Here is a 12,829-nt window from a genome sequence, read left to right on the forward strand (position 1 = left end):
CTGTGTCCTCCTCACGGGAATGTATTCACGTTCTATTCAAGTATTTGCTTGATGAACGCTTAAGCACACAGTCCATGCTTTTTCAAATCACAAATAATTCCATAAGATCTGGTTTCTAATGCAGAAAATGAACATGAATAATTCAAAATAAGTAATGAAATTGACATGTTTTTCTCCATAGTAAATGACTCCAATGTTCAGTTCCTGGACCAGGATGATGATGACGACCCTGACACAGAGTTATACCTCACTCAGCCTTTCGCCTGTGGAACAGCATTTGCCGTCAGTGTGCTGGATTCCTTAATGAGTGCTGTAAGTCAGAATTCATTTAGTTCACAGAATATATAAGCTGGTGATAAAATAACAGTGAAATATGCAAAGAAATCTTGTGTTTTGATAGCAGTCCCCTAAAAAAAAAATGTAGGACCTCTATGTTCGCGTTACAACAATAGCTGACAAGACTGGAACTTGTACTAGATATGAAGGCTTCACTTGTCTGCCTTTCAGTTTGAGTGAGGTTAGAACAAAGCTGCCTTCAAGTGCGCTCCAGTGAAGACAAAGGTAATGCTACCTAATGGACAGCCCTCATCCATCATCTTAGTCAATAGTGCTGTCAGCAGCCAAGGGAGATGTCACTGTGCTGTACAAGCAAAAGGAGACGAGGGACCGTGGTGCAGACATTTGCCCTCGTTGAAATCAACGAAGCAGTTACTGGTTGCAATTTAAAAAAAAGAAGATAGCAACTTCACTGAGGAAAGTGGATGTTCAGGCTTAATAGCATGTAAAACTGACTTCTCCACATAATGTCTGCTATTTAGCTTTAGAAAATGCCTGGACGGTAATAATGCGTACCGGGACTTCCTGTGTCTCTCTGATGGGAATGAGAGTAACCTGCAGTAATTGGATTCTCCTGTGTTTTCACTCAGTGTGCAGAGCAATGTCACACAACAGGGCAGCGCTAGATAGCACCATTCGGCCGGGCTGGCACTTTGACAAGGTTCAGTTGTGACTTTGGTGGCGTTCGCTGAAGGATTTACCCCCTCTCTACCTTCATTCCTTTAGACATACTTCAATGATAATATCCTCACCTTGATCCGGACGTTGGTAACAGGCGGGGCGACACCGGAGCTGGAGGGCCTGCTGGCAGAGGAGAATGCGTTACGCGGCGGCTACAGCACGCCACAGACACTGGCGAACAGGGACAGGTGTCGTGTGGCACAGCTGGCTTTGTACGACGGGCCCTTCGCCGACCTCGGGGTAAGTGACTAGTCTTTGTCACCCAAGGGCTGAGCACATCTTTGTCTGCTTGTTGTGGGAGCTGACTTTAGTGAAAGGATTTAGACTTACAGGGACGGTTGTGATTCAGAGCTGAGATAAGTAACAGGGATTGTACGTCCAAAAATAGGCGAGTTCTGTGACAATGACACTCTGTCCTCAAATAACTTTATTGGCACTTGGAGAAAGATATGCCAGCAAAATACTGTTATGTGTTGAGCTGATTCTTCCTCAACAACACTTCAGCTCTATAGTCCATACACAAGCATCAGGCCAAATTAAGTCCATATAAACAATTATGATATATTTGTATGTAATATTTTTTTACATCTATTTTTAGTGTTGCTTTTGTACTACACAGTTTTTGTCACTGTCTTGCAGGATGGCGGTTGTTATGGGGACCTGTTCTGTAAAGCCCTGAAAACATACAACATGTTGTGCTTTGGCATCTATCGGTTACGAGACGCACATCTAAACTCCCAAGGCCAATGTACCAAACGGTGAGTACGGACCTAATGTGTCTTACCATTTAAAAGCTCAAAACTGCCACAAAAAGACTTTGTTTCAACCTATACTAAGTTTAGAACTGGCCTTCCACCTGACATCTTTCCTCTATAGGTATGTCATAACCAATCCACCGTATGCGTTCGAGCTGGTGCCCTCAGACCTGATATTCTGCCTGATGCAGTTTGACCACAACGCTGGCCAGTCTCGAACCAGTCTCTCCCACTCTTCCCATTCGTCCCATTCCTCCAGCAAAAAGAGCTCCTCCGTTCACTCCATCCCAACCACCAACCGCACCAACCGCGCAAGAAGCAGGGACTCAAAACAAAAGTACGTGCCCCTCTAAAGCTCTCTGTCTTATGTCCGTGAACAGTAACTGTCCCGTGTGTCCTTTTGCAAACAGACTGCAACACGTCGATGTGTGTGCGTTTGTTTGAATGTGTATACGTTAGTTGTATGTTTTAGTTTGCCCCTTGAGCAGGGCCATTCCATGGCATAGGGCAAAGTAGGTAACCACAAAGGGCTGCTGGCTTTCCCTGGAGTTTCTTTCCATCATGGGTTGTTACTGTGGTTCTAAATCTTCCCCATAATTGTACATTTCTTATGCCAAGAACTACAGTAAACGTGAACTGTGAGTAATTCTGTCTTGAGTATCGGGGGGGGGGGAAGCTATGATGTTGTGATGCAACACTTTTTTTTAAATCTTAGAAACTCCCTCTGCAGTTAAAGATGTCTGAATCAACAGATACCATTTTGTTTCTAATAAACTCTGAGACACGTACGAATAAAGCTTCCTAGTGATTGTTACTACATCAAGATAGTTTTGACCCAATTGTTATTGAATATAGTTTAAAGGATAATTAGAATTATTCAGGCTCACCTAGCTCATTTTTTACAATATAAAATGTCAGCGGTGCTCTTACCTGCACACACAAGATTAAAACTCTTCCAGTTTGAGATGATGCAATCTTGGTTACAATGTCAAGGGGCGGGCCCTAAAAGCAAATGAAAGTATTTTTGATATTTGTGATATTGTCCAATACACAATGCAACAGAGTATGCCCCCCCCCGCTGAGTAGGAATTGGCAAACATTTCCAGACCTTTAGTTTTACATATACTGTGCTTACTTGTGTTAATTACTTACCTCTGTGATAAAGGGCACTGGGTTTCTCCATCTTATAACATTTCAAGTTTTGCTGAGTTGAAACTTTTGTTTGATTAGTAGCTGATTTTTCTTGTACTTGAACTGCACTTTAAATTATGTCTTAAAAGTTCATGGTATGTCACGTGTATGAAATACTGAACCTCGTGTCCTAGTAATGCCTTTGATTTCCATTAACATTTAAATGCTATACTTAAATATTATTTTCCACCATGAAGTATCAATTATGTCAATATGAAAGTAGGGAATGTCAAAGTTAATAATAAAGTTACACTACTATTATAATTATGTCTTCAAACGTGAATGTCGCATTACATTGAATTCAACAACATGGTTATTCTTACTTGGTGGATTACCAATAATTTTTACATTCTGCTACACCTGCCCGTGTTTTCTGATGGTCATTGTTCAAAGCAGCGAACAGAACCGTATCAAAAGCAAAATGTATTGCCCTGAAGTCACCGTACCAGACAAACTCCACTCCTCGACTGCGCCTATAGATTCTTTTCCATGAAAACAAAAAACTAAATCTATAGCATGCCATGTCCTTGGCTGAGCCCGGTGCAGAACACGCTTTACTTACTGTAAAAAATACAGACGCAGCTCTTGCTCCAGTTATGGACCGAATGCCTCATAACAAGAGCCCCAAACCTCATGAGTACATCCACAAGACACCAAGAGAGACGGTGGTTTCCCTGCGGGTGAAATGATGAGGTAGACATGACACCTTCAGGAAAACCATCCATCCATCCATCCATCCATCCATCCATCCAGATAGATAGATAGATAGATAGATTTAATTATGATTGAAATATCACAGCAAAGATGGTTTACAGCATAGTTTCCCAAAGTATGAAACATTGTGTCCGAAATGCATGCATTATATTTTACTCATCTGTGGTCCAAAAAATGTCGTCATTCAAAAATTCACAATATAGTTTTTTATAAAAAAGTAAAAGTATAGCTAAATGGTTTAGTATGCAATTAAGAATGTCAAAAGTAATTTCATAATACAGTATAATGTCATAGTATAATATGCAATAAAAACATAGTATGTCATAAAAGATTTCATGAAAAAGTAATAGTATTTTATGTCAAAAAAGTCACAGTATAGCATGCCCCAAAAAATTATCATTATTCCTTTAAAAAGTAATAACAAAATTTCTGTCACTGATACATTTAGAGGGTGTCGCTGAATTGGCAGAGGTATGCATTCTGTTCTTTCTATGGGAAAACATTCATTCAAAAATGAGCACGTTACATTTTCACAGCTGCTGAATGAACACGACAAGCTTTCCGTGGTTAGTAATCTGTTCCCATTTGAAATAAAAAAATAAATTTCAGCTGCACCAGTTGGCATTGCGCATTTTACAGAAATTCATTTCTACATGAAGTTCTTTTGTTTTGTGCTAATCAAAGTACATCAGTGCAGTACTTTGTTCGCTGCATGTTGCTCATTGGGTTTCTTGAATCATGGACAAAATCATGCTTCTAATTGCTTTGGCAACAGGCATGGATACAATATGGCTGCTCGACGGATGACACAGTGGCTAAATGCATAGTGATGGCACTTGAGTTGTTGGTCGCCCCTTACTGATTAACCTACTCCATCTGCTGTTTGTATACCTCTGATCATTATGCTGTGCCGTATCTGTTATTAATAGTCATATTAGTATTTCTCATTTTGCTTACATTTAGTGTACTACTTTCTTTTTCCAAAGTGCAACAAGGATGAATAGAGTGGGCCAAGGTATGGAAGTGAATGATTATGCATGATGTTAAATGCATTTAATATGTTCATGTCCTTGCTGACATTTTGCCCTCTGAATGAAAGCCAAGTAGTTAAGTCTTTCCAAATGACTGCATCAGGACTGCATGGTTATGACCTGTGCAGTACATCAATGTAGGTTCGATGCTACTTTACTTTATTCTGTATCAAGTGATATTTCATGTTTTATCATTGGCAACATGTATATGCAGCACCACCACCTTAAGTCGTGCTGATGAAAATGCATGACCATGAGCATTGCCAAGTGGATGAATCACCAGCCATATATTATGCCAGACTATAAAGTTGCATCAATCCAAAAGCCTGAAGCCCCTCAAAACGATAAAGCCCCTGGGAGTACGAATTGTGAAGTTAAACGTATTAACTTCTAATTAGTATGAAAAACAGATTTTGTTTAACTGGTGACCTGCATTTCTGCTGACCCAACAAAGCAGCATGTTTCCATAGCAGTATGGTCTATATAATGAACTTTAACCACAAGATGAGTGACGGAGGATGAAAACTTGGACATTGGGACAATGTTTTTACTGTGTCAATTACAACCAGTATTACAATGTTCCGCTTATGTTGTGTGTGTGCACTTGAAAACAAACACTGAAATTGTATTTGATGTCCTTTTTTCTCAATATGATTTGTCTCTTTCTCAGAAAAGAAGTTTACAGATGAGCCAGAGAATACCCACCTGAGGACCATACAGATCAAGCCTGTGAATACGCTCGCCATCAACCAAGTCAGTCAGCTTAAATCCACAAGCAGTTTGATTCCACCCATCAGAGAAGTAGAAGACGAGTGCTGAGCTCCGGACGCTCGGACCTCCACAGAAGACTCATCGCGTAGGTCTCAGACTGGGGATCATCTGCAAACACTAACCATCGATTGACATTAGATGAGGCGAACATATACTGTTTTCCTCATTCACCTTCTGCAGCAAGCAGATTTAGAATCATACATGAGATATATAGATGAAGACAATCATAGTCAAATATCGCTACCCCTCAACTTTTAGTTTGCACTGCTAATATTGTGGTGGCGGGACTCCATGACTTTTCTGTTTCCATTTCGGGGAATGAGGGTCACTTGAAGGAGAACAGCAATGTAAAAAAAAAAATGACTACTGCAACAAAAAGAGGTGATTATATAATAACTGGATCAAGTTTTGCAATTGTAAAAGTTGCCTTTTAAGCTGTTGATGAACAACTACTGCATTGACTTTACCCAGTGTTGCAGAGTTATTCTGTACAGTATGTTAAAATGTGTATTTTACATCCAGCTGCAATCCCACCACAATGGCATCGTTAGTGACTGAGGCCCAATCCCAAAGTCCCGACTCACAAACTTTGAGACGCGTTCTCGCAAAGTCTGTAAGGGCTGCCCCACTGTCAAATCGGTGAGCACTTGAGGGCTCGCTTACTGAAATTTTAGCCCTTTATGCACATTTTGCCTGAGGGAATTACCCACAATCCATAGCGTTGTTACGTTAAACACTGGTTACCAGGAGAAGCCTGGAGGCTTAAAAAGATAAGGTAAACAAAGAGGACGGCACATGGGTGTTCAGCCTGGCATATTACATTTACACAGAAATATTAACATTAAAAATGTAAGATTGTACATAAACATTTGAAATCAGATGAATTCAAGCATATGCTATATTACACACCGAGTTTACTTATCAAACATTTATTTAAATTTTGCTTATTGAAGCTGTTTTGACAAAGGAGTAAATAGATTATCTGCCAATTACCTCAACTTATAAGTCAAGAGCCTGGAAGATGTTCAAATCAGGCAGTAAAAAAAACCACAACATAAAAACCCACAATTGAAGATAACATGTTTCGGTGTCATCGAGGTTATGTGATATGTCAGCTCAAAGTGCCATTCGTATTTACACCAAGTTGCAGCCTCTTACACGTTGGGATTGGGCCTGACTCAGTGAATCCTTTGCCATTTGGAGCTAATTCACAACATTTGTGACAGTTAAGACGGCCAGCGTCCATGTGTAAATGGCATTTGGCTCCAGCCTTATCTCTATCCATTTATATTTGTCTTATCTTTGCCTTTTTGAGTCGTTTGTTATAACTGTTTTCATTTTTGCTGTTTGGTTGCAATGTCCAAAACCCCAGAAATTATATTCAGTAAAGCTTTTAAGTATCTGCAAAGTTTCTCCAGGGTTAAAACGTTAGCAATATTCTTTATTCTTTTCTTGACAATAGCCAAATATGATAGGTGTTTTGTTGTTGACAAAAGAATATAACCAAAAATCTCACGGTTTATGATACAGTGACAGAGATATTCATTTACTTAAGACACCATAGAGAGCAAAGCTATACTATGGTTCAGCATGGCATCATGTGTTAAATGCGAAAGCCTCATATCGCATGAAGTGGGCATCCAAGTCCTCCTTTGGCTGTATGCACTGCCTGACACAGGATTGTCTTGGAGGCCATTAGGCGCTCGTTTGTACTCCATGACCAATCTTAATGCCATAATCACACATGTTCATGCTTTTTGTAGATACATGAAAACAGCTCTGTCATAAAAAGTTATTTGGGCTATTTATATGTTCTAAAAGATTCTATTCTATCGGTAAACCATTACGTATCGGATATATTCATAAAACAAACAGATCATTTGTTTCATTTTGTACATGCACGAGTCAAGAATGCAGAGCTCAGAGTGGTCTTATTTGAATTATAAAACGTAGTTGTATTGGCACTGTTTTCACTTTACTTCAGAATCAATGAAAGTAAGCTTTGTCCACATGAGGAGCAACACAGTCTAGGACTCATGTTGGATGTGAATAAAAAGAGGTGAGATTTTTTTTGTGGCACAGAGCATCCAAGCCGCCCAACCCTCAGTGCCAGTAATGTGCCAGGCAGTGCTAAAGTCAACGGAGGACTCCAGAAGACCCACTACTGCGAAAAGAGGCTTCTAGTTCAGCTGAATTTAAGCAAAATGTATTTTTGCTGTGAGACTGAGACATGTACCTGCCTCTCTTAATAAGAGGCTGTAATTCCCTGGAGATAACTAGAACTGGAGTAAATAATTTAAAGTCTTAAAACTATTTTTTAAATTATCCATTGTCAATAGCAGCGCGTAATAGCAAATAATTGTGTGTACTCTTCAAATCAATCTGTAAAGCTTAATGTAAAATATTTTTTTCTAGTATGTTCTTGATTAACAGTACATGTGGGGTTGAGAGGCATTCAGCATTGCAGTCTAGTTTGTACTATTTTGTGAATTTCTTTTTAGCACATTGACTTGTAGATGCAATGACTGTGCTAAGCTGATATTTCTGACTATGTCATAATACCCAATAATCAATACAGTTTATTGTCTTGTACATACAATTGTACATGATTTCATTTTGTATTTTCACAAATTAAAAGCTGATGTATTGTGTTCTACATTGTGTCGTGTAATTTGTTTTCTCAGATGTTTCTAGAGGTTTATAAAGTCAAAGTATAGTATAGTATGTCGAAAACTCAGTATAATCACAGAATCGACATACTAATACTACTATGATTTTTTCAAAAAATAATTTCGACATTCTAAACTGATTTTTTTCAACAAACGCTATACTATGACGTTTTTTCGACATGCTGTACTATGACTTTCACGAGTTTTTTCGACATGCTATAGTAGTATGTCATAGTATGTTGAGTAAAATATAGCTTATTATGCCTAAAAAGTCATAGTATCGTATGTTGAAAGAAGCAATAGTATAGTATTTTGGAAAGGGTAAACAAATTTCACATTGTAGTTTTTTAAAAAAATAATTCATAAAACATAACTTATAATACATATAACAAAAGGCATAAGAAAGCAATAGCATAGTATGTGGAAAAACGTAATAGTATGGTATATTAGAAAAGTCATAGCCTGTGTCTAAAAAAGTTTTAAATAGTCATAGTATAGAAAGTTGAATAAAGTCATGAAAAAGTCAGTACGACGAGAAAAGACATAGAATGTCCAAAAAGTCACAGTATAGTATTTTGAAGAAAGTCATAAAAAAGCCGTAGTTTTACATATCAAAAAAGTAATTGTATATAGAATATGAGAAAAGTCTTGGTATAGCAATTGAGAAAAACAATCGCACCGATTCCTGGATATTGGAACACTTCACTCGACATTAAGACTTTACATTGAACACAAATTGCTCACAAGCTGTTATTCTTTGATTGTTCATTCTAAACGTAAATGAACACCTTACTTTTTCACAGCCGTGGAATAAACTCTCCAAGCTTTTCATTGTAGTCCGTTTCCATTTAAAATCATGTTTAGCCACACAATTTTATTTGAATTTGCACATTTTATAGAAATACACTAATTTCTACAGGAAGTTGCTTGTTATGTGCTGATCAAAGCTGCTCATTTGGGTTTCTGAATTACTTCATCCTTCTAATTAGCAACAAGCATGGATACAATATGGCTGCTTGACACGTGCTACAGCGGCTAATTGCATTGTGATGGCAATAAAAGATTTTCTGGCATGATACATGGTCTGTTTTCCTTTATTTTTTGTTGAGTTATTGTTCAACCTACTTCACATTATTGTATGACAGCATCTGCTGTTTGTATACCTCCGATCAATACGCTGTGCAGTTTCTGTTATTAATGGTCATTTTTTTCTCATTTTGCTAACGTTTCGTGTACTGCCCAACAAGGATGAATAGAGTAGGCCATGGCATGGAAGTGAATGATTATGCATTTTGTTAAATGCATTTAATATTGTCATGTCCTTGCTGACATTTTGCCCTCTGAATGAAAGCCAAGAAATTAAGTCTTTCCAAATGACTGCATCAGGACTGCATGGTTATGACCTGTGCAGTACATCTCGCTGTAGGTTTGACTGCATAATGCTTTATTGCAAACTGAATGGTTTGATGCTACTTCACTTTATTCTGTAGCAAGTGATATTTCATGTTTTATCATTGGCAGCATGTATTTATAATGGCATGTGTGTTAATGTACTGGACATTGGCATAATATATCGCTGGTGAGTCATCCATTTGGCAGACTATCCATTTCCTTCTATAAGAAGTGGCTTGTATATAAAATTGTACATGATGTCATTTTGTATTTTCATAAATTAATAGATGATGTATTGTGTTTTACATTCTTTTATATAATTTAGTATTGGAACTTGCATTGCTAATGTTTTGACGTGAGACTCGGCACAAAGTATTACTAGGCCACATGTTACACATGTATCCATCACAGAGGGAGTACATACATAAAGCCCTCTCCTTTGATGATAACACACTTTCTAATTGCCAGACTGATCACGTGACACAGCACACCCCGGTGCACCCTCTGGATAATGGCTGATAAAAACACTCCACATCCTCACCTTGTACATGAAGAGGGCCCATCATGTTGCCTGTTAACGATTTTACACACCATGGCACTGTGGGAGACTGCCAGCATGCCAATAATATTTACTGTCTAACACTTCGCTGAGAGGCTGCCGATGTCCCTGATCCTCCTGCCAGCGGCAGTGTCCCCTTCTAAGTAAACACACACATGTAGCCATCACCCCCGATTACTGTACAACTGTATTGATTATATATATATATATATATATATATATATATATATATATATATATATACACATACATACACACGTATTAATCTCAATGATTATAATAAAGTATCAACCAAGATCCCATAAAAGGAACTGAAAGAGAAGCCGAGATTGTCGTCAAACTAATCCAATTTAGAAAAAAATTAAATTGTGATTAAATAAAAAACAAACATATCCATATATCTGTGTTTTAGAGGAAATTATCTCATTAATAGGATTAAAAAGTGGTATGATAATCTTCAGTATAAACGCATGACATAAGCCTCAACCTTAAACACTGCACGAGAATGCTCCACGATTCCCTTTAATAGGGAATCCCCAAGAGTTAAAGGAAAAGAGTAAAATGCATACAGTTAACCCAACTGTACATTAAGAAACCTCTGTTTTAACTACAGATACTACATGTAGACACCAGTCACACTGGGCTGTGCATGTATAGTACACACACACACACACCCTTCTCAACACAACTCTTGTCCAGCTGCACAGGCTTGGCTGGTGATAATAGTTTCCATGACAATGCAGCACTCCGAGTGCATCAATGCCAGCCTGGATAAACAGTGATCCTTTACCAAAACAAGGGGGTCATTACGACAGCTTGTCAAATCAATGTTGAGAGTGTCCTGGCTGATTAAGGCGTCCCCTCTCAGTCCTGACACAGTGTCAATACTAGCTGGCCTGTGGCGGCACACTCCCATGATTGGACCGAAATGCCTATCAGTCAGGCAGCTGAGCTGGACTAATGATTCCCTGTGCTGCCTATTAGAGTGACATGACAATTTAATCCTGTGGGCCAGGCAAGGAAAAAGTGACCTTGGTGCTTTATATTGAGGCTGAGGTAAATTGACAAGAGCAGATAAATCTTTACCTTGGGCTATTAACAGAATTAAAGAACAACAACAAAGGCAGGCGATCCTCTCTCTCTCTTTTGTTTTGTTTGTCTCTGCCTTTACAAACACCGTGCCACAGAGAAAACACCTTTACCTTTACCAAAAAAAAAAGCAACCATAAGATATCACTGCATCATTAAAACGTCTTTATTCTCATCATTTCCCAAACATTTCCACTGTGCACTGGTCGATCCAACGCTTAGATCAACAAAGAGTCAAATATAAGCCATAGGTTGAATTCTTCCATGCTTTGCTGTGAAGCTGGAATATTGAAAGTGGATATTGCTTGAAGCTCAAGGTTTTTCAGATGTTCAAAGTCATTCGTGCATGGCCCCGGGGCAAGGTATATTGCCTTGGACATCTATCTTAAGGCTATGAGAACATTGACTACATGGTTGGAAAAAAGCCATGTGTTTACACAGATGTTTCAAGCTTTTAGCACACAGATCTTCCTGTACTGAGCCGCACCACCATCTTTTGTGCCAAGGGCCATATACATTTTGCATTAGGTTACCCTTTGATACAGAAATGAAGGAGGGCAGGAGAGCTTGCAGACTTTTGCACGCAGCGTCGGAAACAAAGTGGAGATTCTCAGCGCTGCCACTTGTATTTTTCTCTGAATCCGATTTAAATTGAGTAAAACTTTGCCATTAAACATTTAACATTTCCATCACTGCGGCTTAATTTCTTCCAGTTTGTATTCTATGTACATTTTTTTTTTTTTTTTTTTAAAAATCGGTGCTGCGAGGTGAGACTCATTGTGCCTCTCCACATTTCTACTATTAAAACAGAGAACAAAAAAAAAAGATACGAATTTCATCCCGGTTGCAAGGACAAATTGCCGGCACTAGGAGGCAATTTGCCTGTAAGGCACAGTTGCCGCACTGACCCTTTATGTTCCCTGTAAAGGTCAACATTTCCTTTTCTTTTGTTTTACTCCATGCATGCATAAATCAAAGCTCTTGGCTATTTTCCTCTTTGAAGTGGGAAATACCACCCATCAAAAGCAAAATACAACCTGTACAATGATAGAATACTTTGAAACAACATAAAATAAAATACATGTTTAGATGTAGTTTGTGGGTCGGTTTAGGAATTAAATGACTGCGGTAAATGTAATTTGGTTCAGCATCAGCAATCAGGGCTTTCCCATATTTGTTATGCCAAATTGTAATTTTGCACATTAAATACACCCTCTCTTCTGCTACTGTGCAAATAAATTAGCAGTAACAAACAGCAAACATATGGCACGATCCAATAATATCACTTCTCAGCACAAGTTGTAAACATGATTTACAATTTGCAAGATATTATTTATTGTGATTCATGTTTGTGTCAGCTCAACACCGGAGGTTAATAGAAATGCCAGCATGCTCGCTGATTTACTTAGTAAAATTTTCATCCCAAGGTTCAGGTTGAGAATATTGGAGTCGGAGAGAGTTACAGGATTCATGCATTATGCAGAAGAAGCTGACACGACCTTCAGCCATCACAGTCTTATCTATATATCACACTGGGCTTGACCCTCCCAAGGCCAGAGGGAGCATTTGATATATTTAACCACTACTGCCATTAAATTACTCACATTCTTTAAGAGCTGAAAACATGTTATACAGCTAGCA

General features: G+C 38.5%; 1 protein-coding gene across 13 annotated transcripts in view; it reads left to right on the forward strand.

Annotated features, from left to right (window-relative positions):
- Window positions 1–8,135, forward strand: part of LOC116381370 (calcium-activated potassium channel subunit alpha-1-like) — a 76,537-nt gene extending 68,402 nt beyond the window's left edge. For 11 of the 13 annotated variants that reach the window (XM_031843466.1, XM_031843468.1, XM_031843467.1 and 8 more), the window contains 6 exons: window positions 182–312; window positions 1,063–1,257; window positions 1,657–1,775; window positions 1,894–2,109; window positions 4,664–4,692; window positions 5,379–8,135. In XM_031843466.1, coding sequence (XP_031699326.1) covers window positions 182–312; window positions 1,063–1,257; window positions 1,657–1,775; window positions 1,894–2,109; window positions 4,664–4,692; window positions 5,379–5,527 — 839 coding nt within the window. In that variant the 3' untranslated portion in view covers window positions 5,528–8,135. Of the gene's footprint in view, window positions 1–181; window positions 313–1,062; window positions 1,258–1,656; window positions 1,776–1,893; window positions 2,110–4,125; window positions 4,149–4,663; window positions 4,693–5,378 lie in introns of all 13 variants that reach the window. The other 2 variants (XM_031843473.1, XM_031843472.1) reach the window with 2 other exon arrangements.
- The last annotated feature ends 4,694 nt before the right edge of the window (window positions 8,136–12,829 follow it).

Source organism: Anarrhichthys ocellatus, unplaced genomic scaffold, assembly GCF_004355925.1.
Source record: "Anarrhichthys ocellatus isolate YVR2014 unplaced genomic scaffold, GSC_Weel_1.0 scaffold4, whole genome shotgun sequence".
In the NCBI taxonomy this organism is placed as follows: Eukaryota; Metazoa; Chordata; class Actinopteri; order Perciformes; family Anarhichadidae; genus Anarrhichthys; species Anarrhichthys ocellatus.